At 37.3% G+C, this 27,878-nt stretch overlaps 1 protein-coding gene across 3 annotated transcripts in view; it reads left to right on the forward strand.

Annotated features, from left to right (window-relative positions):
* LOC127412272 (proto-oncogene tyrosine-protein kinase receptor Ret-like) overlaps positions 1-27,878 on the forward strand; it is a 48,803-nt gene that overhangs the window by 5,263 nt on the left and 15,662 nt on the right. For all 3 annotated transcript variants that reach the window (XM_051648505.1, XM_051648503.1, XM_051648504.1), the window contains exons 2-4: positions 21,301-21,546; positions 23,311-23,604; positions 24,793-25,031. In XM_051648505.1, coding sequence (XP_051504465.1) covers positions 21,393-21,546; positions 23,311-23,604; positions 24,793-25,031 — 687 coding nt within the window. In that variant the 5' untranslated portion in view covers positions 21,301-21,392. The remainder of the gene's footprint in view (positions 1-21,300; positions 21,547-23,310; positions 23,605-24,792; positions 25,032-27,878) is intronic.

Consider the following 27,878-nt stretch of genomic DNA (forward strand, 5'->3'; position numbering starts at 1 on the left):
TACTGAAGCCAAAATACTTGCAACCCTAATGTGCCACATTGTCCATGCAACCAATATGAATGTCTCTTTACATCATTATATTATAATCCCATTTAAAACCTCTCTGTCCAACTGTACTAACACATCTCTCTCTCAAAATAACTTGTTCCTGAATAGATTCTAAATCTCAATGTGTGGCCAGTTGCATAGGGAATGGTCACATTGTGACAGCTTGAATATAGACAAAAGTGTAACATGTCAGAGGTTTCACAGCTATTCTGATCATTCGGAAGACATGTGGCAGTGTGTGAATGCTGAAGTGTTGCGTTTCTGTCTTAGCTCATTAGCTGTGGTTCCTGAATTAAGATGATGGTGCAGAGGTTGTTTAATGACTAAATGAAAAACTTATCTTAAAAGTAAGAGAGTCAAAAGTAAGTTGGTATGAAGACAAATAAAACTACATTCTATCTCGGTGCAAACTACAGTAGCATACCATATTGATGTTAAATGAATCTTTCAGTCTTGTGAAATTGCATTTTTATGGACTGTTTGATTCATAATGTTTTCATCCTTCTAATAATCTATCAGGAATTATGAATTCAATTGCAAAATTTAGCACCAGTATTATTAAGTCCTATTGGAAGGAGTTTATTCTTAATTCTTTAAATGCGACATTTAGACATGTAGTTGTTTATTTTGTCATGGAAGGTGAGTTACAGACTACATTTGGCCTTTTTGAAAATGCCGTTACTAGATAGAATAATACAGATTGCATTGTGTTGTGTGGTCATAATGGATGGGGTGAAGGGGGGCTACAATAACTGTAATAATAAAGCATTTTATGAGTTAATAGGATTCAATAAACTGTAACCGTATAATATGTTAATGTTTAGAAAGAAACAGAAAGAGAAACCTTGTTTTTCTTGTTGATATTGTCATGATTTTAAGTGCTCTATATTAGTTAATAATCACTTTATACATCCTGCCATTTATTATTTTCTGAATAGATTTGACTATTTATGTATGGGTTTGTCAGTGTCTGTTTGTTTATTTATTTAAATAAGAATTTTAGAATGTACATTAAATAAACATTTCACGTAAATATTACCTTATTATAATGACCAGGTGAAAAAAGAACAATAAGATTAGATTTCATCCTTATGAATGGCTCTTGTGTTAACCTTTGTTAGAGATTGTGTGAAGAAACCTTGATTCTTTGCCGTGAGGAAAAACAAAAGCCTTGTGCCGAGAGGTGGTCAGAGGGCAGGTGTGCAACAGGAGTGCTTTGCTCTGGGCAAACATAATGTGTTTGTCTTCCGAAAGGAAAATACTGGCAGTAAAATAATAGAGTACACAGCACCTGATAAAAGATGAGGCTTAAAAACCCCTCATTAAAGACACAGGATGGTTGGCAGTGCCTCCTGAAAAATAGATCTCATCTATTTTATGACAAGCCATTCCTTGAAAATGGATGATGACAAAAACAATGGGTTTCGTCCATACTGGGGACAGATGTAATCTTGTATCACTGTCAGGTGTCTCCATGCTTGCTTTAATGGGTTGACATTTAAACTACAGTTTGTATGGCAGTGCTGTACAGTTGTTTGTCCTTGAATGAGTCATCAGCAGTGTAACAAGAAATTTTACACCGATATAACACGTTTGTGTCATTTGCTCCATGTAAATATTAAATATATATAAAAAGACATATGAGAATAAATAAGTATTTATAAAAAAATAAATACATTTAAATGCCTCTTAGAACAAGATTCAAATTTTTAAAGTAATGACTTAAATAAACGGACAATTAATATGGCTATGAGCTTCTTATATGAAGGAGAGTACGAATGTGATTGATTATCAAATAAATCCTTTGACCCCTATAGTCACACAGCTGTCCATAGCTCTCCATCATAGTAGTTGTTTGCATAAAATAAGTCCAGAAACCATGCTGTGTATTGTGTATGAGGCATTGATTTGTGGATACACAGCTTTGACCCGGTTACTTTATCTGTTGGAGTGCCATGGCTTTTGACCTTTTCAACCCTCACCCAAGTAGTATTTTCTCATGATCAGGACACAAGAGATTGCCCATCCGATGGGAAGCAACATTAGGTAATCAAGTTCACACCAGCCTGCTATCCCTCCCCACCTCACTCCATTCTGCATTAGCACAGTCATTTTTGTCAACTGTTAGTGCTTTTGTGACAGTGCAGACCGATAAATCTAATTTGATACATTAGTCTATTTTATTTCCAATTTTATTACATTATATGACTTAGTTTGGCTTGTGTCTTGAGTTGCTCAAAAAAGCTTATAAATCCTGCCAGTTTCCTCTGCCATCATCACTACTTTTAGCATGATTGGAAAAACACAGAAATGGTTTAAGAAATTTTATAGCGGGGTTACTTTTATTTTACTCTATGCAGATTGTTCACGCCTAAAAGGAAGGAAAAAGAAAATCTAGGCCTTTTCCAATTGGATCAAGATTTTAAACCTTTAATGAAATGGAACTGTACATTGAGATTTGATTGCCAAAGTAGAAAAAACATTGTAACATAAAAGTCAAATCAAGTCAAATAATTTTTATTTATATAGTTTTTTATTTGTGCTTTTACCAATACACATTGTTCCAAAGTAGCTTTGCAGAAAATCATATGTAATGTCTGTAACATCTCAAAAACATGAATAACCAACACTCCTGTTATAATAAACAATTTGAAAAAAAAAATCTAACTTTCTAATGCTTGGTATTTTTTTTTCTCCCCCTTTTCTCCCCAATTTGGAATGCCCAGTTCCCAATGCGCTCTAAGTCCTCGTGGTGGCGTAGTGGCCAATCCGGGTGGCGGAGGACAAATCTCAGTTGCCTCTGCAACTGAGACTGTCAATCCACGTGGCTTGTTGAGCGTGTTACCGTGGAGGCTTCACACTATTCTCCGCAGCATTGACGCACAACTCACCACGCGCCCCACCAAGAGCAAGAACCACATTATAGCGATCTTGAGGAGGTTAAATCTATGTGACTCTACCCACCCTAGCAACCGGGCAAATTTGGTTGCTTAGGAGACCTGGCTGGAGTCACTCAGCATGCCCTGGATTCGAACTCGCGACTCCAGGGGTGGTAGTCAGCGTCTTTACTCGCTGAGCTACCCAGACTCCAAAGCTTGGTATTATTTAAGATGTCATAATGTAGTCCTGCTGTCCACATATGTGGACATACATTTTTATGAACACTTTTTAAAAAAAATGTTTATGTTTATTAGTTGCTACTAGTTACAAATCAAAAAGGGAAATGGAAAATGCACACCTCGGGTCTCAGGAGGTTAAAACTTAGATGCAGAATTTCATATTACTTAAAGGTAATATGTCGAATTTCTAGGTCACTAGTGTCACCTAATAACATTGCAAAACAACAGTGAATATTTTCAGACAGGTTTCCCAAACACTCCCCCTGTCTTCTATTGGTCAGCCAATCAGACAGCCCCACCCCAAACTTACACCATTGGTGGAGCCAATATTGCTATGTCGGGATGGTTGTAATGCTAAAAAAAAATGAAGTTATGTTGAAAGCACCACAAAGCTACAGTGTTATTCTTTTAGGGGAAATCAACATATGAATGGTTTCTAAATATTTATAGTTTTCTCTGCATGTAAAACTGGTATAGGAGAAAATATATATATATTTTTTTAAATAAATACACACAAATAATCACCTTAATGTTGAAGTGTGTGATTTCTGCACTACTACTGCCACTAAACGGAACTGCAAAAATAAAAAAAATTTCAAACAGCTTTTCCGAACAAACAAATAGTCCTGCCCCAAACTAAAGCCATTGGCTGAGTTAGTATTGCTGTGTGTCGGGCTGGATGGGCCATTCAAACATAGCAATATTTATAGGACCACAAAGAGACAGTGCTGTTTGAAGAAATAAGCCTACGAATGGTCTCTACGTCTACGTCTCTGCATATTAAGCTAAAATTGGAGAAAGGATTTAATCGAAAAAGTTACACAGTTGAGCTTTAATGTTTATAGGCATCACAATTTAATAGTTTGATAGAAACCTTAAGTAGATCTAAATTGTACTGGGCAGATTGGATTCTGATTCAGTTTCATGGTGAAGACTAAGAATACTGTTGTTCTAACGATTAATGTCTATTCTACATTAACTATAGTGTGTCTATCACAAACCAAATGACCAAGTGACCAAGTTTTGACCAAGTGGATTGTTCAGTCCACAGCTTCTGCACCTTAGAATCATATCTCAGGTCCTTCAACTAGTTATGGGTCACAATTCCATCCCATGCATCAGTGCAATCTAATTTGCTTTGGTGGAAGGACAAGAAGACATTGATCGAAATTGTGTCCCAAGGGCGTTCAGGGCTCTCGATTTCTACATGGGTCTTTACATGTTATTTTTTAGTGGTCATTGATGCGTGGTGTTTTTGACTGATCATTTACAACAATGAGCAACCAACACAATGGCTTAGTTAGGACTTAACTGTCGCTGTCCTCTGGTCTGTGAATGCTTGGAGGGGGTGGGGTGCTAAAATATTGTGGCTTGCAATTGGTTTGTGAAATTTCCTTTTAAGAGCCATTCAGTACCGCTAGAAGAGTCAGTGGGGTTTAAAATTTTTAAAACAACCATATTCACACATTTAAAAATGCACACTCACCCTTGGCATCATAATAATTGATCCTGCCCCCATCTTCCCTTTCATCTCTATCATCCTATATGGGTGGATTTACATTGCATGCTTAAAATGCAAGACTTAACATTTATGAAATGCCAGCTCTTGATGACTTAACGCCTTTAACTCACTAGCCCATGTAAATGTAAAAACCGAGAGCATATGTAGTTTGAGGCAGTGGAGGGGAACACAGAGGAACATACTGCGCTCTTGTTCTGTAATGGGGTTAACTCAGAGTAATGGATCATACTGGACGGTGACTTCACAAATGTGAGAAACTGCAAAGAAAAAAAGAGAAGTGAAAAGGAAACGGAATGCTTTTTATAATGATTTTGTTTCTGTGTTTAGTCTAATCATGATTGTTGTTTTGTCTCTGTCTCAGGCTTGTATTATAACATTAAGTGAATAATGTTGGTAATTGCTTATGGTAATGATACCATCAAAGAGAACATGTTGTTCAAAGGTCTCTCATTTATAAGCCCTAATATCCCATCCAATCCCAAAAGAGATTACAAAGTAAATTTAAACATGCTGTCTTATCCCATAGGAGATTTTTTTATTAGATTTCTTAATGACTGATCCTTTCTGTGCTCAAGTTTATGGGACTGTGGATTACATTTCTGATTATTATAATTGATCATATTAGGCATGGGATTCTGTGTTTATATCCTTTCCAGTATGCTGTATCCATACTGGAATGTCATGGCTGTTTGATAACAGCTCGCTAATGCGATCTTCAAATCAGAAAATTTGAAACTAATAACAAACTTATAAAAGTCCTGTAATTATAGGCCTCAGAAGTTATATCAATCAAAATGTGAGCTGATTGTTTCAGACTGATCACACAGTGAAATCGGAAACAGTAGGTTAACTTTATCTTTAGCTAAAATTGTGTGCTGATCGATTGTGCTTACCGATTTTATAAACAAGTGCACATGTGAGCTCCATTTTCCAGATGAAATGTCCACGGAGGGGCACCAAAAGGGAGTTGTGAAGAAGTTGTTTTCAGATGTACAGGCTGTAATACAGTGAAGAAAAATGCATATTTTATAAACTGTACCCCCAAACCAACCCACAAACCTTAGCCTAACCATCAGTGGAGTAAAAATGTAATGTTAGAGAGAAAAATGCAACCTCCGATTTGCACTCGTCACTAACTACGTTTCCATCCAAGGATTTTTTGCAAAAAAAGTTTTAGCGCATCAAAATAAAGCTGATGGAAACGCTAAATTTCATAAGTGAAAATTTCATAAGTGTCCACACAATATTTTACCATTTAACTCTAGCGCATAAACTCTATGTCGATATTTCAAATGTTCCGAAAAACTGGTTTGGAAACACTTTTTGTTGAGAAAATTGGCATTAATGCAAAAATGTAGTGTCACATGACAGAATTTCCCCCAATCGTTAGCCTGTGTTAATCATGACGACAGTATACATCCTTGAAAGCCAATTTATTATACGTGATTATGGATTGATCTTAACGGCATATAAATCTGATGCTGCAAACATGACACTTCCAGGAGTGCCAACACAAATATCTCGTATCATGCACATCGACAAGTGCACGGAGAACAAATGAATGGCCACTGTTTGCGATTAATTTAATCATGGTAGACATCCGTTTATTTATTAAAGTTTTTTACACACCATTCAAAATAATACACGGCAGTCACGGAATTAGCCCACAATACAAAAATCATACCATTTCTGTGCAAAAAAAAATTAAAAATAAATACACAATACTAGGAGAAAAACATCAGTGTGCTTTTTTGGAACACTAACATATAGCCCAATTCTATAAAATGATTGTTTAGTTTACTTTTGAAAAAATCCCGGCAAAGTTCCCTGTATGAAATTAAATAAATTACCAAACAAAATTTTTTATATTTTTAGACCTATATATGCCTTTTCTTTACACAAACTTAAATTAGCTTTACCCTGTTCTGTAGACAAAATGTTTTTTTTTTTAATCTAACCCTCTTTTACCTTGGATCGCATTTGCTGAGCTTCTTCAGAAAATGTAAATTTCATTATGACACTAAAATTTATTTGAGATGACATTCAAGTTCAGTTGGTCGTTAAAAGTTGCTGGAGAAATATGCGGGACATAATGCAGTTGTGATGGCGATGCTTTAGATTAGATGATTGTTCAAAACAGCCTATTGAATATCAGGAATGTATCATATGTAAACCCTGATATTACACTACATCAGTGTTTCTTTAATAGCTATGCACACAGCATATACACATGGATAGATGGTCCTTATACTAACACTGAAAGTTCCCCCCACTACTTGGTGCAGGTTGCCAGCTTGAACAGGGCAATGACGATTTTCTTTCGGGTCGGAACCGGTGGCAACCTGCGATAGACCCAACATCAGGACCAATATTACAGTCCTATCAGAAGGGCAACTGTTCCCTTTTGATTGCAATTCCTCGTCTTCTGATTGCATTTATTTGTAAAATTAAAATGACAGTAAGCAAGCTAATTTCAATGAATTGTCTCAATACTCTCCCCATTTTACCAAAACTTAGGAGGAAAAACATTAGGGACATCTGGGAGGCGATAAACACACATTTCTGTATGGAAACGGCTTAAGGGCAGATTTATTTTGCAACAAACCAAAACGTATTCGACAAAGTGTTTTTTTTTTAGGCATGACGTCATCACGCACACCATTTTTATCGATAAAAGGCCATTTGTATGGAAACAGGCTGAAGACGGCAAATTTTGCTAAATTTGTTTTACGCATTTTCACTTTGTCGATAACAAAATAGCGTGAAAAGTGGATGAAAACTAGGCTACTGATTATGCAAATGCAATTAATTCCTGGTTTCAACACAGGTTTTGAACCTGGGTCTCCCACACTGTTGGCACAACAAGGTTACAGTTGTGCCATGGTTCTTGTGAGTGGTGAGTGGGCACAATGTGGCCAATCCTAGGGTAATCTCAGAAACAACATGCCAACTTCCGTGTTGCCAATTTGGGGAAGTTGTCACCAAATTTAGTGAGTTTCTCATAGTTGCTGCGACTTTTAATGATGCTTTGCGACAAGGAGCTATTTTGGCTATATTTAAATATACTTGATTTTTTTGTCGATTTTGGCCAATTAATTATTAAACACACACGCAAAGTCATACTTTGTGGTAAGAAGTCACATCTAACAAAATATGCATTGACTACTAAGCACATTGCAAGTGCAAAACCCTTTTACGATCAAAAGCAGGTGCGTATGGACTCATTTGCATCACCTAGGAATTTGTCTGTTGCTGAGACTGAATACCTTAGCCCAGTGGTTCCCAACCCTGTTCCTGGAGGCCCCCCAACACTACACATTTTGGATATCTCCCTAATCAAACACACCTGATTCAACTCATCAGCTCGTTAGTGGAGACTCCAAGACCTGAATAGGGTGTGTCAGATAAGCGAGAACCACTGCCCTTAGCCCTTTACATTGCTGAACATGGATCAATAAATTTACCACTTAGAAGATTTATGTAAAGCCATTTTAAAGCTGTTGCCATCAAATTAGACACTTTGTCATTGAACACTTTTTATCTGATTCTATTATAGAAATTTACTATGTTACTAAGTTTGAGCAACATTAAGTTTGTGCTGATTATTCAAATCTTGCCTTTTGTAAACAGCTCTCCCATCTCAAACCTTCTCAATGTTGGATGCTACAGTATGTGATATTCTGAAGCAAGAGACCCATGCAATGCACATCAAGAACAGAGTGAGGGGATTGTAACCATAATAATCAATAATAATAGTCCTATATTGAATTATAGCATAATTGGCAGCCTTTTAGTTAATTAAATCGTTGTGGTCACAAAGTAATGATTCTCATTACTGTGTTATAGAGACAGGAGTCTGAATTTCATTGTAATTAAGTAGGTTTAGGTTGATTAGTCTTGTAACTATATATTCATAGTGTCTTCTATGTGTCTTCTATGGCTATTAGACTAAGTTAAGAAACAAGACAATTAGTTGTTGTTGTTCAAAATCATCAACACAATTAAAAAAAAAAAATTTTTTTAATTTAAAGTGGCCCTATTATGCTTTTTGGTATTTTACCTTTCCTTTAGTGTGTAACATAGCTCTTTGCACAAAGTCCATGCAAAAGGGAGTTATTCAAAAGGGAGTTATTCTCTCCCACAGCTCAAGAACTACAAGAAACAGCTGGATTGTAGTCCAGCCATTTCATCCGTAAAGTATCTACGTCACATAATGCCCGCCTAAGGGCTACTTTGGCCCCGCCCTCAAACAAACGTAGTGATAACCGAGGCCAGGATGAATTGGGTTAGTGTTGTCGCCATGTCGAGAAGATGCTGTTTTCTTCACTGCGAAAGCAAAACCTCTTTGTTTGGACTTCCAAAGGCAGACGAATTGAATTATCAGTGGTTAAATTGTATGTTTACTACTATTCCTCAGCAGGACAACCACAACCAATGCTGGATTTTCAAGACGGTTACTCCTGAAACATGGTGCAGTTCCCAATTTGTTGGGACAATCTGGCGCTTCAGGATCACAACCTGTTAGTATGCTTGATTATTTGTAGATTTATCTGCTACTGAGAGTTCAAATGTGGAGTTTTGTGTTGTAGCTAAGGTGTACACCCAGTGCACAGCTGTAGGCCTCTGCTAACCTGCTAGCTAATGTTATTGTGTTGAAAAAGTTTTGCTATCAGCTGCGGGCCCACTTTTACCTACAAATGTGTAGAATTATGGAGATTGTTTTTGAATAGTGATCAAGTGTGAAGATGGATTTATTTTTACAAATGGTAATTTTACGTCTGCAATCCACGGTAGTGCTCGGCTAACTTGCAATGTAATGGTATTGTTTTGGTAAGGGTTTGCTATTCAGCTGTGGGCCGGCTTTTACCTAAAACTGTGTTACAAAATGGTCGATCTCAAGAGTCTTATATAATTATATAATTACAAGCTGTAATGTTACGGCCGCTATCAGTAGTCCACGGCTAACTTGCTCACTAACTCTCTAATACACCCTGTAATGTCCAACCGGGAGTAAGCCTCTGTTCTCCGTTCATATCTTGAGCGAAAAAAGTTCGGCTAAACCCATTCCAGCAGAAGATGACTAACTTAGATGCATTACGTGTCTTTTACTTGAAGCTTTGTTAGTCTCACAATAATCAACAGTGTACTTGTAAGAAAGCTACAAAATTAAAACTTACCACTGTGAAACGTCCTGCTCAAGTCGTGCTTGCGAAGGTGGTTCAGGTCGATCAGCTTGTTCTTCCAAACTTTCGTTATTTAATTCATTATCGGACTCGGGCTAGAGCTGGTAAGGCAAAAACCGATGCCACTGTTACCATAGTTGCAGTAGTGTTTACAGAGCTGCCCAGGAAGACTCGGGAGCTGAAACTCGGTTATGGTAAGGGGCGGTACATTTCCGACACACGCTCTATGCAGTTGACCAATCACAACAGAATAGGCCAGCTTTAAAGAGACAGGAGTTAAATCAGAGTGTTTGAGCCAGAGGATGAAGAGAGGGGAAAATAAATGTACAGTATGAGAAAAATAATGTGTTTTTTGAACATTAAAGAATAGTTCACCCAAAAATGAAAATTTGCTGATAATTTACTCACACTCATGATGTAAGCTCGTTGGTAAGGTCACGCGTCACGTGGAGGAGGAGGCAGAAAGCGCGTCATTGTTTACAAGAGGAGCAGCGCTGTACAAAAGATTGTCTTTGCTGTAGATTTGTATTGTTCAAAATGGTCGTTTGGCCTGTGTGTATCCTGGATGCTTCAACCTTCAGAAACCCCAAAGAAAATGCATGCTGAGAAAAATATTAACTTTTTCATCGATTGCCTATACATGATCATAAGCGATTGAAGCTCTGGCTTATCACGCTGAACCTGGATATCAGCACACCCCTACATTCTCTCAAATACTGGAGGGTGTGCAGTGAACATTTTACCCCTGAGGATTTCAGACCATTGAAAGAAACAAAGGGTCGATATCTGAATTCATCAGCTGTGCCGTGCTGTTTTTCCAGTGAACTCTGGTATGTGTGAAAACGTTGTCATTGTTACGCCTCCCTCGGGCTCTGCACCTCCTCAGTGCTCCGCTCATAAACTGATTTCTAATTCACAGCACCTGCACTCAATTCACTCGCTCATCACTGCCTGCATAAATAAGTTTGTGAAGCTCCTCCTCTGTGTGATATCACCTGTACCATTGATCTCACCGTGTAAACCCTGTAAATCCTGTGAATCTCAGTAAACGTTCTCGCACTTGGTTTCACTAACTACAACTTGTGTGGATTAAATTACTGACAGTCATATAGCCTATTTATTTCTGCTAAAGAAAAAGCACAAGTAGATAATGCAACGGCATTGCTCCGACATAAAGGATGGTTATTTACTGCAGTAATGTTTTTTATTATTATTTGGAAATTATTTTTTATTTTCATTTTATATTGTTTTGAAATTGTTTTGGACTGTTTTGGTTTGTGAACGGCACTTGGTCTGTGGTCTGTGCAAGCTTCTCTTGTAAACAATGACACGCTTCCTGCCTCCTCCTCCACATGATGCGTGACCTTACCAACGAGCTTATGTTATCCCTCTCATGAGCGCGCAGAGATGTACGGAAACGAACATTTGTTGTTAAAAAGTATATAAGTATTGTTTTGTTTCTAAAAATAATCAATCGTTTGGGTTCAGAAGAACACAGAAGAATCGTGTGGATTATATTGATGCACCCTAAATATGCATTTTGGACCGTCAAAAATGGAGGACATTCACTTGCATTGTTTAAAGGAGGAGGCCTGAAATGAAATCCTAATAATCTTAAATTCTGTTTTGATGAAGAAAGAAACTCAGATACATCTTGGATGGCCTGAGGGTGAGTAAATTATCAGCAAATTTTCATTTTTGGGTGAACTATTCCTTTAAAGCATGTAAACCTATTCCAGTAGACCCCCAAAATAAAAGTATGAACCTGTAAATTAGCATAATATGTGCTTTATAAATATTTTTTGTTCTTTTTTTTTGCATTCTATTATTTATTACTCGTACACATTGAAATGGAAACAGGAAACTAAGGTTACATTTTTTAAATTCTGAAGATTAAATTTTAGTTTAGTAATTCTTACAATACAGTACAATACAATCATACCATAAGTAGTGATCCACAAGGCTGGACTTAAATTGAACTACATTTAACTTTGCAAATCTTAGCTGAATGGCCTGTGAATTACTACACCTATTGCCTGCGTAGTTTCTGAGAGCCTGGTGGGATCCTTTAATTGTGCATTTGCTTAAATGACATGTGCTGAAGACAGGACGGATATCGGCTGAAGCATGCTTGGCTGTTGATTAATATTGCTATTGATTGGCCTGCTACTTTTCAATTTGGTCATCACTGGGGACAGATGCCCTGCACATTGACCTTGGCGGAAAGGGCAGGGGGCGTGTTTTCTCTGACATCAGCATGCTTTGCCAGCAAAGACAAAGGGATAAAGTAGATTACCTGAAGTTATCATTGCCAGCCTGAAACATTATCAAGACTACACTAAGAATATGGTGATATTCACAGCTGTTTTAGCTGCAGTTATGTAGCTACATGAGAACAAATGGTAACTGCAACAAACACATCCCTGTGTTTACATACAGCATGTCATGAATAGAGCCCTTTGAGGAGTAAGTGGATTATGGAAAGTAGATTGCTCTGACTGCAAGCTTGTTTCCGCTCTCTGTCGAGTTCAAGGGAATGGCAAGAAAGAGCCATGCTCTCTTCCAGCTCCCATGATCTCATAGATGGTAAATTTCTGCGGCGGTGTGCATGTTCAGCTAATTGAGTTCCTGTCTTTGTGCAGGCCGCTCCAAAGGTCCCCTCCCATTAACCTATTCTCTCGCTAAGAGTTCTTGCTGCAAAACATGCAAACCTCACCGTCATGGTGATTTACTCTAACTCTGGACAACATATTCATCCATTTGTCCATATGTTTTCAGATTGGTGCTCTAAAACGTTGCAGGATTTATTTATATTCAGAACTGATTGGGCTTGTGTCATTCAATTAGCTTGTGGCATCATTAGAAATGTTTTCAAGTAGCTGACTTGAGTCACTTTAGGTTAAGATGAAGAGAGCTGGAACACCTTCTTTTGACCCATAACAAGAGTGAACAAACCGCTGATGGAAATTATATGCAGATGTTTTACCTAATGCAGAATTAATATTTCACGTGATTTTACTTGTTAAGCTTTTCCTGTCTGTGTATGTATTTGTGTGCGTAAGTGTGTGTTAGGTTCAAAGTCAATTCGCCTGTGAGCTGAAATCAATATGTCAGATTGCATCATATTGTTTAAAGCCATTATCTATGATGTGGCTGTGAGAGGTCAGAGCAGTGAGCCCGATCTGATCAACTGGTCAGCCATAGCTCCAAAATGTCCCCTCACAACTGCCGTTACCTGTGTTTCACAGATAGAATTCCCAGAAAACATCATGTAAAACTTCTGATGTCAAAAAACCATTGCTGCTGCGTGCTGCTTTTGACTCTATGAGTTAATTAGCTTGATATAAACTGCTTTCTGTTGGCTTCCAGCCTGGAAATAAATCGAATTTGAAATGATTCAAATCAGTTGGATAAGCTGTAGTTTGCAGCTGCCATTTGCAAAAGCTCTGAACTCAAATTACTTGAACTTTGCTAAAGATTATTTCTTACCCCAGACAGGACAACTCAAACACTGATGAAGCTTACAAGGCTCTCAAAAGAGGTTTTGTGTATGTGTAACAAATCTGAAGTAAAAATGGAACATACTGAATATGCACTTACTGAATAGTCACTCTAAACCATATAGAGCAGTGGCGACTGGTGCTTTTCAAAAGTGGGGAAGCACAGATTATTGCTTTTGGTGCTCTTTGCACTTTGGTCAACAGTTGTTGTTTTTAAATGTGCTATATAAATAAATGCGCTATATAGACTGACTGACTGCTCAAACTGCACAAATTAAGTACTCAATCAATGAATGTTCTTAATGAAAATAGGCCTAATAAATTAAATAAATGTGTTACGTGTGTATCTCTGAGCCGTAGAAATCTGTGCTCATCATCCACACTTTTACATTTCATACCTGTCTATCAGGTACATCACCATTTTGTATTATTGCCCCACCCATTTCAGAGTTCGGCCAATCATCCCAGGCTTTCAGGTGTGAAAAAAATACATTGATTGAAGACACGATGTCCAAAAAACCATTATGCAGCTTCCATAGACTCCCAGAGAAGCACAGTGTCCAGGCGGGACCTAAAATGAAGTGTTTAGTGCCTCTCGTCCATTGAACATTGATCTTTTGCTACATTGATTTGAATGGTACAGGTATCTGCCATAGACCCCCATAGGAGCATGGCTTCAATGGGGCTTTATGGACTATGTGTTCACTGACTTTGAACATATTCATGTAGAAAAAAGCAGATTGTGTTACTTAAACATACAGCGCAATAGTGATGTTTGATGTTTTATATTTTATTGGCTAAAATATAGAAATGCACAAAGAGTAATATGTCATATATAGAGAATGTTTGTACATATATTTAACTTGTCATATTGCCACATTTCTTAAGAAATGTTAGGGGATACCACCCCTGGAGTTCGCTAGTTCGAATCCCAGGGCGTGCTGAGTGACTCCAGCCAGGTCTCCTAAGCAACCAAATTGGCCCGGTTGCTAGGGAGGGTAGAGTCACATGGGGTAACCTCCTCGTGATCACTATAATGTGGTTCGTTCTCGGTGGGGCGCGTGGTGAGTTGAGCGTGGTTGCCGCGGTAGATGGCGTGAAGCCTCCATACGCGCTATGTCTCCGTGGCAACGCGCTCAACAAGCCACGTGATAAGATGCGTGGGTTGACGATCTCAGACGCAGAGGCAACTGAGATTCGTCCTCCACCACCCGGACTGAGGTGAATCACTACGCGACCACGAGGACTTAAAAGCACATTGGGAATTGGGCATTCCAAATTGGGAGAAAAAGGGAGAAAAATAAAAGAAAATTAAAAAAAAATAAATAAGAAATGTTAAATAAGCAGCTTCAGTTAGCCAAGAACCACCCATTTAGACAGGTAAAGACATCTAGCAGACATGTAAAGCGACCAGTCACAGTCAGTTTTGTCATTACGGGGTGTTTAGGGGCGGGGTTATTGGAGATGTATCATACCATAATAAAAGACCGACATGGGGGAAAAGATAATTGATATAATGGCGCACGAGTCTCTGTGGGCGATTGCACAGAAAACTCATGGGAGAATAGCAGAAAATGTGTAGAGAGTCTAAGTACAGCACAGAAAACCTCATCATAGAGACATTCACAAACATAACTAAGTAAACGAACCAAAAAATGCAGCTTTGCTCGTGGATATCTGCTTCACTTTCTGCTACGTGCCTCAAATAAAACTCTGAATATCTTTAAAATATTTGATGTCACTAACCTGGCAAACTTGGCAAATTCTGTGATTATTTCATCCTCAAAAGCACTCATTCTATCAATGCGGAACCTTGTGAACACAACTCGGCTTTCAAGTGGACTGATGAAACGTCATGTGTACATCTACTCATGGAAGTTCCATCAGACCAGCCAATCAGATTTGCGCTGAGTGTATCGAGAAAGTGTTTTCCAGTTTTGTGTGCTATAAGCATCACAAGGTTAGTGCACAGACTATGTGTGTTGCAGGGGCATGCCGTGTAATGCTGAGACTAGGGGAAGCCGTGCAATCGCCACTGAGACAGAGTTATATGTATTTAAGCATGTTCTCTTGAAAGTTAAAATTAGTGCTTACTTTGTTCTTTGTTAAATTAAATTGCACAAGATTTAGGTGAATAATAAGAAAACAAACTTATCAATACATTGAAATTATAGTTTGAACAGTGTTGTTAGAGCAATTTATTCAAGTTTGTCTACATTTGGTTGTTAATCATTGGAGACATTTGTTTTTGCCAACACTTCTTAAAAGAATATACTTCTCTTAGGTTATATTCAGAATAAAATACAATCTTACTACTTGCTAAATACTGTACAGTGCAGTATACACTGTATACTGCTTACTAGTCTTACTATTCTTCACATAATCTCTGTTCAATAGTATGTAAAATAGAACACATTATACAATGATAAACATTTCTATCAGTACTTTCCCACATTGTTTTCAGATGACCTTATTGTCCTGTAATCATCTTGGAAATAAAAAATGATGAATTTCTCTTGGCAATCCAATCAATTAATGAGTAAGAAAGAGATATTGCGGATGATATTACTTTTGGTTACTTCCGTATACTGTGCGCAATATACATATATATTACAGAAATTGTAGAAGTAGTGTGGTAATATGCAATTTCAAACATAGCCAGGATTTTAACTCTTCCATAATTGAGCTGTAGAAAACATATTTGGATATTTGAATCAATGAGGAATATTTGGATAAATGAGTGCCCTCCCCTGTATACTAAAATCCCTTTGCCCAAATATCTTGTAGAGTTTCCAGACATAAAAAGCTGTCAGTCACCATCCCCAGAGTTCTACAGTGGAGCGACGAAGCAAAGGGTTTTGCTTTCATTATCTTGTTCTTAGTCTGGGGATCCTTGTCCCAAGAGGACCAACACAACGACTCAAATTTCATGTTTATTTAAGTACAAATGAAAGTGAATGTGTCTCTCTTGCTGCACGACTCTGAATGCTATTCGGACTGCTGTGAATCTCAGAGCACTCCACCTGATACACTGACACAGGATAATAAACAAGTTTCAGAATAAATTCAGTGGCTTGTTCAACACAGTATCTGAATCAGTTTAGATGAATGCTGTCATCCCTTAGCTCTCCTGTGGCTATGGTTTATGAACCTAGCCCTATTGACTTTCTATTACTATTGACTTACTTTGAAAAATGCACATGAAATACAACATGTATCTCACCTAATGCTGCTCAGAAGTACATTCTGCAAATTTGCTGAATTTTGTAGGTTCAGGTCCTTATTGTGGCACATCTGTTACATAATAATATTTATGACTTATGTTGCATAAACTCAGGCAATCTACCATATTACTGATATATTGCGTTCAAAGCAGATGTGGTTTGTTGCATCATGTTCTTAGATCATCGGTGTGTCATGTAAGCAGGATAATGTGTCACTCAGGATTTTTTTCTCAGTAAAAAGTTTTACACATGAAGAAATACATACTGATATGAAAAAATTTTTAAAATCATCTACACTTACACAGTAGGCTTTATTTTAGATGGAGTGGGTCGCCTCATGGGGCCTGCCATGTTGAGATCACATGAATCACAACTGAATCTCTGTAACCCCTTTTTATCAGACACTTTCACTCAAAATGAATTAATCATGGCTAAATGTGAAATGTGCATTTCTACAGTGGCATCTATAACTTTTGCGTGATGCTCCATCCACACCACTAGGTGTCAGTATTAGTCCATGACCACTGCCATATCTGCCAGCGCAACATAGAAGAAGAAAATAATAATAATTGTGAATTGAGGGTTGTAGTGTTCCCGAGTGTATCTCCATCCTTCAGGAAGGTTGGCCACACTGTATCCATCAATCTGGCCTGCTGTCATCCCAGCACAGCTAAATTAAATCAATGTCTGAAACCAGAGACAAGGCCTCAACTGCACCAACAGAAATAGAAAATCTAGTTTTGCTGTCTGCTAATGACATTAGTACGTTCCTAAGTGGCTGCCCACCGTCGTTGGAGAGGAACACAGGAGAGATATCATTACAGCCTGAACACTTGCATCTCCGTTTACTGGTAAAACACATGGGGATCTTAAAGTGTTTTATAGATTACTGCTATATTACCCCCCCCCCATCCACACTCGTTCTGCAGGTAATGATTCATTTCTAGCCAGTATTATGTTATCCACTGTAATTAAACTTCCCAAGGTGATCCCAAGGAGTCTCTGAGACCGCATTATATTGACTATGTCAGAAATTTATTAAAAGACCAGTGTCAATGTCATATGAGAAGCTGTTTCATTTTTCGATGACAGTGGAGCGAGGGCTATTTCAACAGAAAAATGTATGTGTTTGATTAATTAATTCTGTAACTTGCCCACTTGTATGGAAGTTACAGTTGTACAAAAGATTTGAGATAAGAGGCAGATCAATAAGGGGAGATTTGATGTACTTTATTGCAAACTGTTGACTGCATCACAAGTTCCAGAGGTTAAACTGTACAATTGAATGAGTTTTTAAAATTTTAAAAGAAACAGCAGCCTATGGGTAATTGAAAAATAAGGTTGTCCAAGATAATAAAAATGAGAAAATTACATTGCTTAAAACTCATGTGTCAAATTCATAGAAATATAATTTTTTATAATTTGTTTATATTTTTGAAAAACATTAATAGCATTCTCTATTATTATTATTTTTAATGACTTTTAAAATGTCATGTGGTTATTTAACCATAAAGTAAAAGGTATTAAAATACTTTCCTTGCTGCTTAAAGGATTATTTCACCCAAAAATGAAAATTCAGCCATTGTTTACACAACAGTAGTTATGCAGCATGCGCAAGATGGGGCGTTCAAGCGAAAACCCATTTTGTTTCGTTTCAACAGGACTACAAGCGATATTAACAACAGAAAACACAACATAGCTGCACACAAACCAGAGAACAGAACTTACAAACATGTCTGTAGTGAAAGAATAGATGCATTTCAATGTCCAATATTTCAATGTTTCAGAGTCCTGGGGGCCTGGGTAGCTCAGTGGTAAAAGACACTGGCTACCACCCCTGGAGTTCGCTAGTTCGAATCCAACCAGGTCTCCTAAGCAACCAAATTGGCCCAGTTGATAGGGTGGGTAGAGTCACATGAGGTAACCTCCTCGTGGTTGCTATAATTTGGTTCATTCTCATTGGGGCATGTGGTGAGTTGAGCGTGGATGCTGCGGTGGATGGCGTGAAGCCTCCACACGCGCCATGTCTCCGTGGCAACGGTCTCAGACGCAGAGGCAACTGGGATTTGTTCTCCGCCACCTGGACTGAGGCAAATCACTACGTGACCACAAGGACTTAAAAAGCACATTGGTAATTGGGCATTCCAAATTGGGAGAAAAAGGAAAAAAAATATATATATATTTCAGAGTCCTCCAAACAGAGAGATGGGGCTGAAGGTGGCTACAGTCACACCGTGTCCTACTCAGAAGCCAAACAACACGCAATAAAAGTTATCTTGTCTATGTTAATCAGAGTTTTTTGTCCTAAGCAGCTACGACAAGCAACGGGACATTCTGTTGATCGTATGGCTTCTATATTTGCTGTCACGCCCAGTAACCCCATCCTATGAACTGGCACCGGTCCAAAATGTGATGCGTGGTGCGAGCACGAGGCGATTATCTGTGTTCCGCGACTGCTTTCGAGTCCTTGAATAAGGTATAAGGTGCGTGTAAAGGCAGCCGGTGGAGTTTCTGTTGCCCCCCTAGGGAGTTGGTGCCCTACACAGTCTGTTAACTGCGTATAGGGAGCGGTGGTACTGGTAGCTACCTTCAGCCTCCTCCATCACACTTCTTGATGGAAGACTCTGAAACATTGAAAACGGACATTGAAATGCATCTATTCTTCCACTACAAACTCCTCAGACATGCTTGTAAGTTCTGTTCTCTGGTTTGTGTGCACCTATGTAGAGTTTTCTGTTGTTAATATCACTGGTTGTCCTGTTGAAGCAAAACAAAACGTGTTTTCACTTGAACGCCCCATCTCGTGCGTGCTGCGTAACTACTGTTTCTCTCGTGCAAAGATGTTTAAAGCTTGCATGCAGACTCATGAATGCACACAGGAGATCAACGGTCAGTGAATATTTTTACGAAATAATACATTAGATTTCGGTTTGTTTCGCACCAAACATTATCGTATGCTTTTATAACAGTAATGAGTCTCGTGGAATAATTTATTAGACTTCTGAATTATACTTTTATGTCCTTATGAAGATTAAAGAGGTGGTCACCATAAGCTGTCATTGTATGACCACTGAGAACAACATTTTTTTCACAATTTTTCCCTTTGTGTTAAGAAAAAGAAAGAACGAATGTCAAATGGGGTTAGAACAACACAGGGGTGAGTATACAATGACTGAATTGTCATTTATGGGTGAACTATACCTTTAAACACATAAGAGTATGCACAACTGAATCATTAATTAAAAAAATAAAAGTAAACTTTTTTTTTTTTTTTTTTTTTATAAATATGAACTTTTGAGTCAAGAATATCAATAAGTTTTCTCAGGGTTACACCATATGAACAAATGTGCCTTTTTTTATAATTTATTTTTACTTTGCACATTGTCTTGAGAGTCCTCTCTGTTATATGTTTTGGTTTTTGTTTTTTTGTCACATCCTACATGTTGGTTATACCACCTGACTTAGATTTAATGGACAAAAGTTTTTTTAATATTAATATTTTAAAACAAAATTGTTTCACTGCTTATTGAAGAAATAATAATACAAATTACTCTGCACAAATGTTTTTTTTTTTTAATGGACGAACTGTTACGCCACATGACATTTAGGGTGCTTTCACACTTGGTTCGATTGCTTGGACAAAACCCAAGTTTGTGTGCCAGACCACCTTTTCAAGCGGACCCGGCTGTGCACCCGAGTTCAGAAAACAGCGTTCACATTATCCAAACGAACCGAACGTTGACGTCATTCGACCCCGGGTGCACACCAAAAGTGCTAGTGTGAAAGCACCCTTACTTTAAGCCCCAGATTTTTTTTTTAAATGACTTTGAACTCAGTAATTGAAAACATGTTCATCATTTTAAAATGTTTATTTAAGTAATTGTTTTTTTGTTTTTGTTTTTTTTTTTTTGAAAAACTTAGATCCAGTTAATAAGATCCAGAATAAGACCCCCCCCCCCCCCCAAAAAAAAATTAAATAAGACAAAAGAAAAAAAATAAGACAAAAAAACATTTTTTTTTTTTTTGCCTCACATCATTGACCCCTATTATAAATGTTGCTTCACCAAGGTATCCACTGTCACAAAACATCTATAAACGCTAAATAATTTTTAAGATTGATGCCAAATTAAAGTTTTTCTCACATATTTAATTCAGGGTTCCAACTTCCCACTCTTTTTGACCTGAATTTCCATGACCTTTCACATTGTTTGTGATTACAAGCTAAGGATTTTGTGGTCCCAGTTCGCCTACTTATACTATGTCCTAAAAGTGTGTACTGTTTTTGTAATGGAACAATACACACTTTTAAGTATGTAGCAAAAGGTGTGCAATGTTTGGGACATACTAATTCTAATCTCTAATCTATTTAGTGTGGATAAGGTTGCGAATTAGCAATAATCTAATAATCTAATAATAATGAATCAGTCAGGGTGATTTGTGAACAGGTTTGACTAATTTTAAAGAACCAAATCAAGAGGATTCGCTCACAAATCACACATCACTAAGGCCTTTGAGCAAGATTTACTCTACCCAAAAGCAATTTCTAACCAATTAAATATTTTAGAACAGAGTCTAACTAGAAAAAGAAAATTTACTAAAGAAATGTCCTTTTCAGGAAAAGACAGGAATCAAAATGAATCAATCAGGAATGACTAATCTCCGCAATGCACGAAGTGTATGACATTTCATGTGTATTTTGTACAGGTTCACTTGGACTTTATTTTCCTCAAAGCAAGTACTCGGATAGCATCTACGTGGGTCAGCAACAGGGTTCACCAGTGCTTCAGGTCCATTCTATGCTGGAAACCCCTGCAGAGAGGCCCTTTTTTTCACTGTGCTGGAGAAATCCCCTGAGAGCCCCTCCTTATGCATCATGGTTCCACATGGATGAGGCTTCTGGAGTCCTTTCAATGAACAAATCCCTGGAGTGGAGTGACTTTGGTAGTATATGTGAGTTTAATATACAATTGACAGTATTTGTAGCAAGTTTGACATGCTTCCCTGTATGACAGTTTCATCTGTTTAAATTTGTATACAGGTAGTTCACATAATACTTTTTCCTGCAGTGTGGAATGCTATACTCTATGTAAAACATTTTTAAACTGCATTTTGCACAAAGAAAATATTTATTGTGCATGTAGTTTTGATGACCTCAAATTAATTGAGAGACTACATGAAAGACAACTACTAAACCCTTGCATACGTACTGTCACACATATGTGATGGTTAATAACTAGGCCCCTCAGAGTAGCGTCACACATATGTGTTTCTGCAACATCCATTCACGTTACAAGCTGCCAGATTCAAATCGGCTTTCGCACCGACACAGGCTGTGCTGGTCAAGCGTCTGTTATTTATATTCGCTCAAACAGTTACTCATACAGTATTTTAAAGCACAGAATACGTTTATTTTATATACATACATCCAACTCGTCACCAAAGTACCGCGATAAAAAGTTTACAGCTCTTAGACACACAGTCAATACATAAAACGTGATCTTCCTCCGATTCGTGCTGCCATTTGTTTACATTAGTAATGGTTGTCATTCATCAAACAAACAGCTACTCAAAGAGTCTTTTCAAGCACATAATATGTTTATTTTATGTAACAAACAGCCAAATTGTCACCAAAGTACCACAATAACAGTTCACAGCTTGTTTATGCACAGCCATCATATCTAAATGTGATCTTCCCATACACGCAGCCACATCTGCTGATTAGGTGCAGATGCAGTTTTCATTCACACAAACAGCAACTCAAACAGTCTTTTCAGGCATATAATACGTTTGTTTTCTGAAACAGACAGCTACACTATCACAAAAGCACCACAATAACAGTTTAAGACTTGTATACTCGCAGTGAAAACATGCTGATCGAGCGTGATTATCCGATGCATGCAGCCAAGTCTGTTTACAATAGTGCTTGTCACACACACACACACACACACACACGCACACGTCTGAGATGTCAGAGAGTGCATAGGCAAACCGGACTGCTGATATTATTTGTTCATTTGTTTTTTACAGCTATAATAAATAAAACAAAAACAGTACAGCAGACATAACCCATTTGTTTGTATATTTACTATATTATATACAGTATTTTTGTTTTACGACAAGAAATAAAAAAATAAATAAATGATACTCGTCTACACTCTGCCCCCCTCTACCAGCTGTGTCACGTGCAAAAATAACTCACTCCAGGGGGCACTGCAGAGGAATTTAGACCCAACTCTTGAAAAGGTTAAATTCAATTATCACACCGCAAGACCATTTAAAATGAGTAAATTAGTGAAGGCAAAAAAGTTATTAAAATACACACTTTCACTATACATTGATCAAAAATTATGTTTACCTAAAATGATCCAAAAAAAACTCATAGACTTGTTAGGTGTCAACGAGCTGTACTCAAATTGCTTTCAGATTGTGCATTATTTAAAGTTATTCACTATTTTGCTGGTGTATCATGTTATCCATCATAGAATATTTTTTTCAATTCAATTTGAAAACAGTCTCCAGTATCCCTGAAGCTGAATTTTAGTATTATGCATGTAATACAATTTCAATTAAACATTACATTTTGTTGGATGTATTTGGGAAACGACTTTTCTAACACAGTGTCTTAATGAAACTTGTCAGGGAAACACAGTGATAAATGACATCCTTGTTAAAGGACGCATTACAAAAACATGTCTCGTGATGTCTGTCCTCCAGACACCAGCTCAGCCAGCTCCTTGAAGAAGCTCACCCTGAAGGTCACAGCCTCCCTGATGCCTGTGCAGAAAATGTTGTGCAATCTCCTTCCCAAAGTGGAGGTCAGCCTGACATTCATTAATGCAACAGCACCCTCCTGTGGTCAGATCAAGCTGGAGAATTTGTGCTTCCCCGACAGGGATACAAACCCCCACATCAGAGAGAACCGTATGCCAGGGGCTCTGCGGCAGCTCCAGCGTTTTACACGCATGAGTGTTTGCCCCAACTATACCATCAGTTATCGAGTTGAAGCAGGTACGAAGCAAACCTGATGTCAATCTCAAACTACTGTTGAGAAATTGCATCTTATACTCTAGCTGTTATTGGTGTGGGTTGATTTAAAGTCATGTATGCAAGTAGTCATATAGCAGACACTTTAATCCAAAGAGTATTACAGTACACATATTATGAACAATATAAAGGCAATCCGCTTGGAGCAACCTGGGGTTAAATGCCTTGCTCAAGGACACAATTGTGATCCTGACTTGATCCTTAAGGGGCTCAAACCAGCAACTTTCCAGTTACCAGCCCTGACAAATTCACCACTTAAGCCCCATTATGTACTGTTTATCCATTTCTGGAAGAGCAATTAGGTCCAGTACATATTTAACAATTAGTTTGGAAATTCCATATGGGAATGTCAGTGTCAGAAATTAACTGTTTTTTATATTTGCCCATCTAGAGTTGATTTTCAAGGGCATTTTTTAACCTTTATCGGGGCATATTTTTTATAACATTAAAAAACACAATGTGTATAATCTTTATTTGTCAGATACTTCAATCTAATTAATTTGTGTTAATTTTATATATATATATATATATATATATATATATATAGATAGATATTATATTGTATCTAATATATTAGATATTACAATTTTTTCTTCTTTTTTTTTTTCTTTTAATTTTTGGCCCCTACATTAGGAAATTGGGGGGCACTTTTGTCCCTTGTGGTGACATTTTTGCCTCATACCCCCATTCATTTCTTACCTAATGTAAACTCTTTCACGGTTCTCTTAAAGATGAACTTAAAGGGATATTTCATCCAAAAATGAAAATGCTCACATCATTTACTCACCCTCACGCCATCCCAGATGTGTGTGACTTTCTTTCTTCTGCAGAACACAAAGAGAGATTTTTAGAAGAATATCTCAGCTCTGTAGGTCCATATAATTCAACTGAATGCAATGCAATGCCTTTATGTGATTTTTTGAGCTTCAAAAGCCTGATCACCATTCACTTGCATTGAAAGGACCTACAGAGCTGAGATATTCTTCTAAAAATCTTCATCTATGTTCTGCAGAATAAAGAAAGTCACAAACATCTGGAATGGCATGAGGGTGAGTAAATGATGAGAGCATTTTCATTTTTGGGTGAACTATCCCTTTAAACATATATAATTTTATTGCTTATAGTTTTATTATTATTGCTTTTATTAAACAGATTCACCAGTTCCGTTTGCGGTCGATGGCTCCACTTCAGAGCTGGTGGTCACAGCACCTGTTGATCGTGAGGAGAAGGAAGTGTACCGTCTGGTTATAGTTTGTACAGTGCGGAAAGAAGAGACGGTGCACACACTTGTCACTCCTCTGCACGTGAACATCTATGATGAGGACGATAATCCTCCCTATGTAAATGGAACCGACACTGAGGACGTCATAATAGAGTTCAACCGCAGTGAGGTGTGGATCAGGCACCATGACCACAACTGTCAGGCCTCACATCTTCATAGTCTTTTTGATTTCATATTTTAATACAGGGGTTTTCAACCTTTCTTAGGCCAAGGACCCCTTGGTGAATACAATATATATGTAAAAATTTGAGTGTTGCATTCTAAGTCTGGCTTATAATAACATGCGTAAAGTACTATATTTATTTATGCACAGTACATACATAAATTATTGTATTCATATTATTTAAATAAATAATTAAATCATTGTATTTATATTTATATATACATAATTGCATTTAAATAATTGTATTTACTAGGGATGTGCATGAAGCCTAATAACTTATTCGGAAAGGCACGAATAATGACTTCAAAACGAATAATGGATTCATCCGAATAATCAAAAAAATATTAATTATGATTATCCAAGAGGCACAATGATGAAACAACATTTTAAATAAACATATACAAAATTATAAAGAATTTATGAATCTGTGCAGCCAATATTCCTAAAGTGTAAACCTTATGAATGAAAATGCGCACGTTGTTATTTCAAATCAGATGGGTGCGGTCTCGGCTACGTTTGCAGTCTGTTAATTGTGCGTGTCTGGAGCTTATCAAGTTTAACATTAAGATACGACATCATACACTTTCCACTTCTTGAAATGTCTCTGTTAATGTATCACACGATTCACACGTGTTTCCTATGTATTTATTTATAGCCTAAACCTGAGTGCAATGTTAAATTCCTGACCTGAAGTGATGATTTCACATTGGAGCCCATCTATCCGTCTTTTAAAGTTGACCACATTTATGTAAGCATCAGTGATCAAGGAAATTATCTGGTAAATACTTTATTCTGAAAATAAAAGCTAAAATGCTCCATAAAGGTTTAAATGCTCCATAGAGTATTCATCTATTAGGAATATTCCTCCTTTCTTCTTCTTTAAACTGTGCTACCTCTGGTAAGGTGCTATATAAATGTAACATTATTATTATTATTATTATTATTATTATTATTATTATTTAACTAAATAATGGTGTCTTATCATGAAAATTCCTGATAGATTTATGGGATTTTCACCTGTTTGTAGGTTATATTGATTTTATTTTCATTTATTTTAATGTTTGAATTTGTATTTATTATTCACTGCAAAATGTGTGCTTGACATTTCGCATTTTGCTTGACAAAGCAAAGGCTTGATCTGCCTTCAGAATAATGTTGCTGTAATGCATGCACAGACAAAAGAAAATTCTGTTTCATGCAGATATTAAAATCAGAAATACCAGGAGATACCACAGTGAACAACATATTCCACAGTTAATGTAGCTTACAAATTCAGCTTCATCTAGTAAGAAAAAAAAAAGAATAAAATAATATTTTTTAAATAATAGTTGTATAATAATAATTATTATTAATAATATTATTATTAGGCTATTGTTATGAAAGGGCATATACAAAGAATATTTTATTCATAGAAACTATAAATGTAAGAGTAGCATAAAATTAGGCATTTTATTTAGTTTTGACGCACTTCGGTTTAAGCCCCGCCCACACCCAGTTCTATCAGAGACAGACACAGATAATTTTGTCACATGAACAGATACAAATACAGATAATTGCTTTGCTGCATGCCCCTAGTATTTATATACTTTGTTATGATGCTTACATTGCAAATCCATAAAAATAATCATTACTGATGTACAGAGTCATAAATGTATAAATTATATTTTAAATTGTCATCCATTTTATCTTCTTAATGTTTGCGTTAATTGAACTTGATATTGTATTTTTGTTTAACTTATATTCTTTTTCTCATAAAAAATAGTTCAAGATCAAACAATAATTAGCAAACCCCCTGCATGACTGCCAGTGTTGGGTGTAATCCAATTACAGAGTAATTAGTTACTGTAATCTAATTGCTTTTTGGTATTAAAAAGGTAGTTTAATGCATTACATTTAATTTTTTTGTAATCAGATTACAGTTAATGACTTTCAATTAATTTAATTTTAAGTACATTATAGGGTTATGCTTATTTTTAATATATTATTTATGTGGAATACATGAATTATGGCCACACAACGAGTCACTGTGAAGGAGAAATGTAAGGTGCTGAGTGTATGGTTAATGAACAAGAAACAAGAAAGAATATAGACATTATTTAGAATTTGTTGAGCGGAAAAGTGTTTTAGAAAGTTACTTAAAATTAAAGTAGTTAGTAATGTGATTACTTTTTAAATTAATTCATTAATAAAGTAATCTGATTACAATTTTAGATAAATAATTAGTGTAACAGATCTCTACTTGTTCGGGAAAGGAGGAAGCAGGAATTGGATAACAATCCACAGACTTTTAATAAAACACTGATGAAGACTTAACATAAACAAAAGTGCACACACACACGAACACTGCTATGTGTGTCTCTCTCTCTCTCTCCCTCTGGTGTCCCCGTCTCCTCCTTTTATCTCTCTTCCGCTGATTGGGCGACTCAGCGCTGGGCGTGCATCCTCTCGGCCTGGCCACGCCCTCCTCCTCGTCACATACCCCCACTGCCTGATTCAGGCCGGGTAACCCATCTGACATACTCCCCCCCCCCCCCCCCACTTCCTGGAGGAAAGGAGTTGCCCCTTTGACCATTCTGTCGCCGGCTGGTCTTCCCCGCCTCCTGGGTACCTGGGTAGGACGAGGGGAGGGGAGGAGAGAGAGAAAGAGAGCGAGATAGACAGAGAGAGAGAGAGGGAGTGAGAGAGAGAAAATAAAATAAAAAATAAAAATCTGGTTATAGACCACGCCGCCAATCGGTCCTCAGCCAGCTGTCCAGCGATCCTCCATGACACCGGGCGATGGCACTGGATTCC

The sequence above is a fragment of the Myxocyprinus asiaticus genome, chromosome 21 (genome assembly GCF_019703515.2).
Source record: "Myxocyprinus asiaticus isolate MX2 ecotype Aquarium Trade chromosome 21, UBuf_Myxa_2, whole genome shotgun sequence".
Lineage (NCBI taxonomy): Eukaryota > Metazoa > Chordata > Actinopteri > Cypriniformes > Catostomidae > Myxocyprinus > Myxocyprinus asiaticus.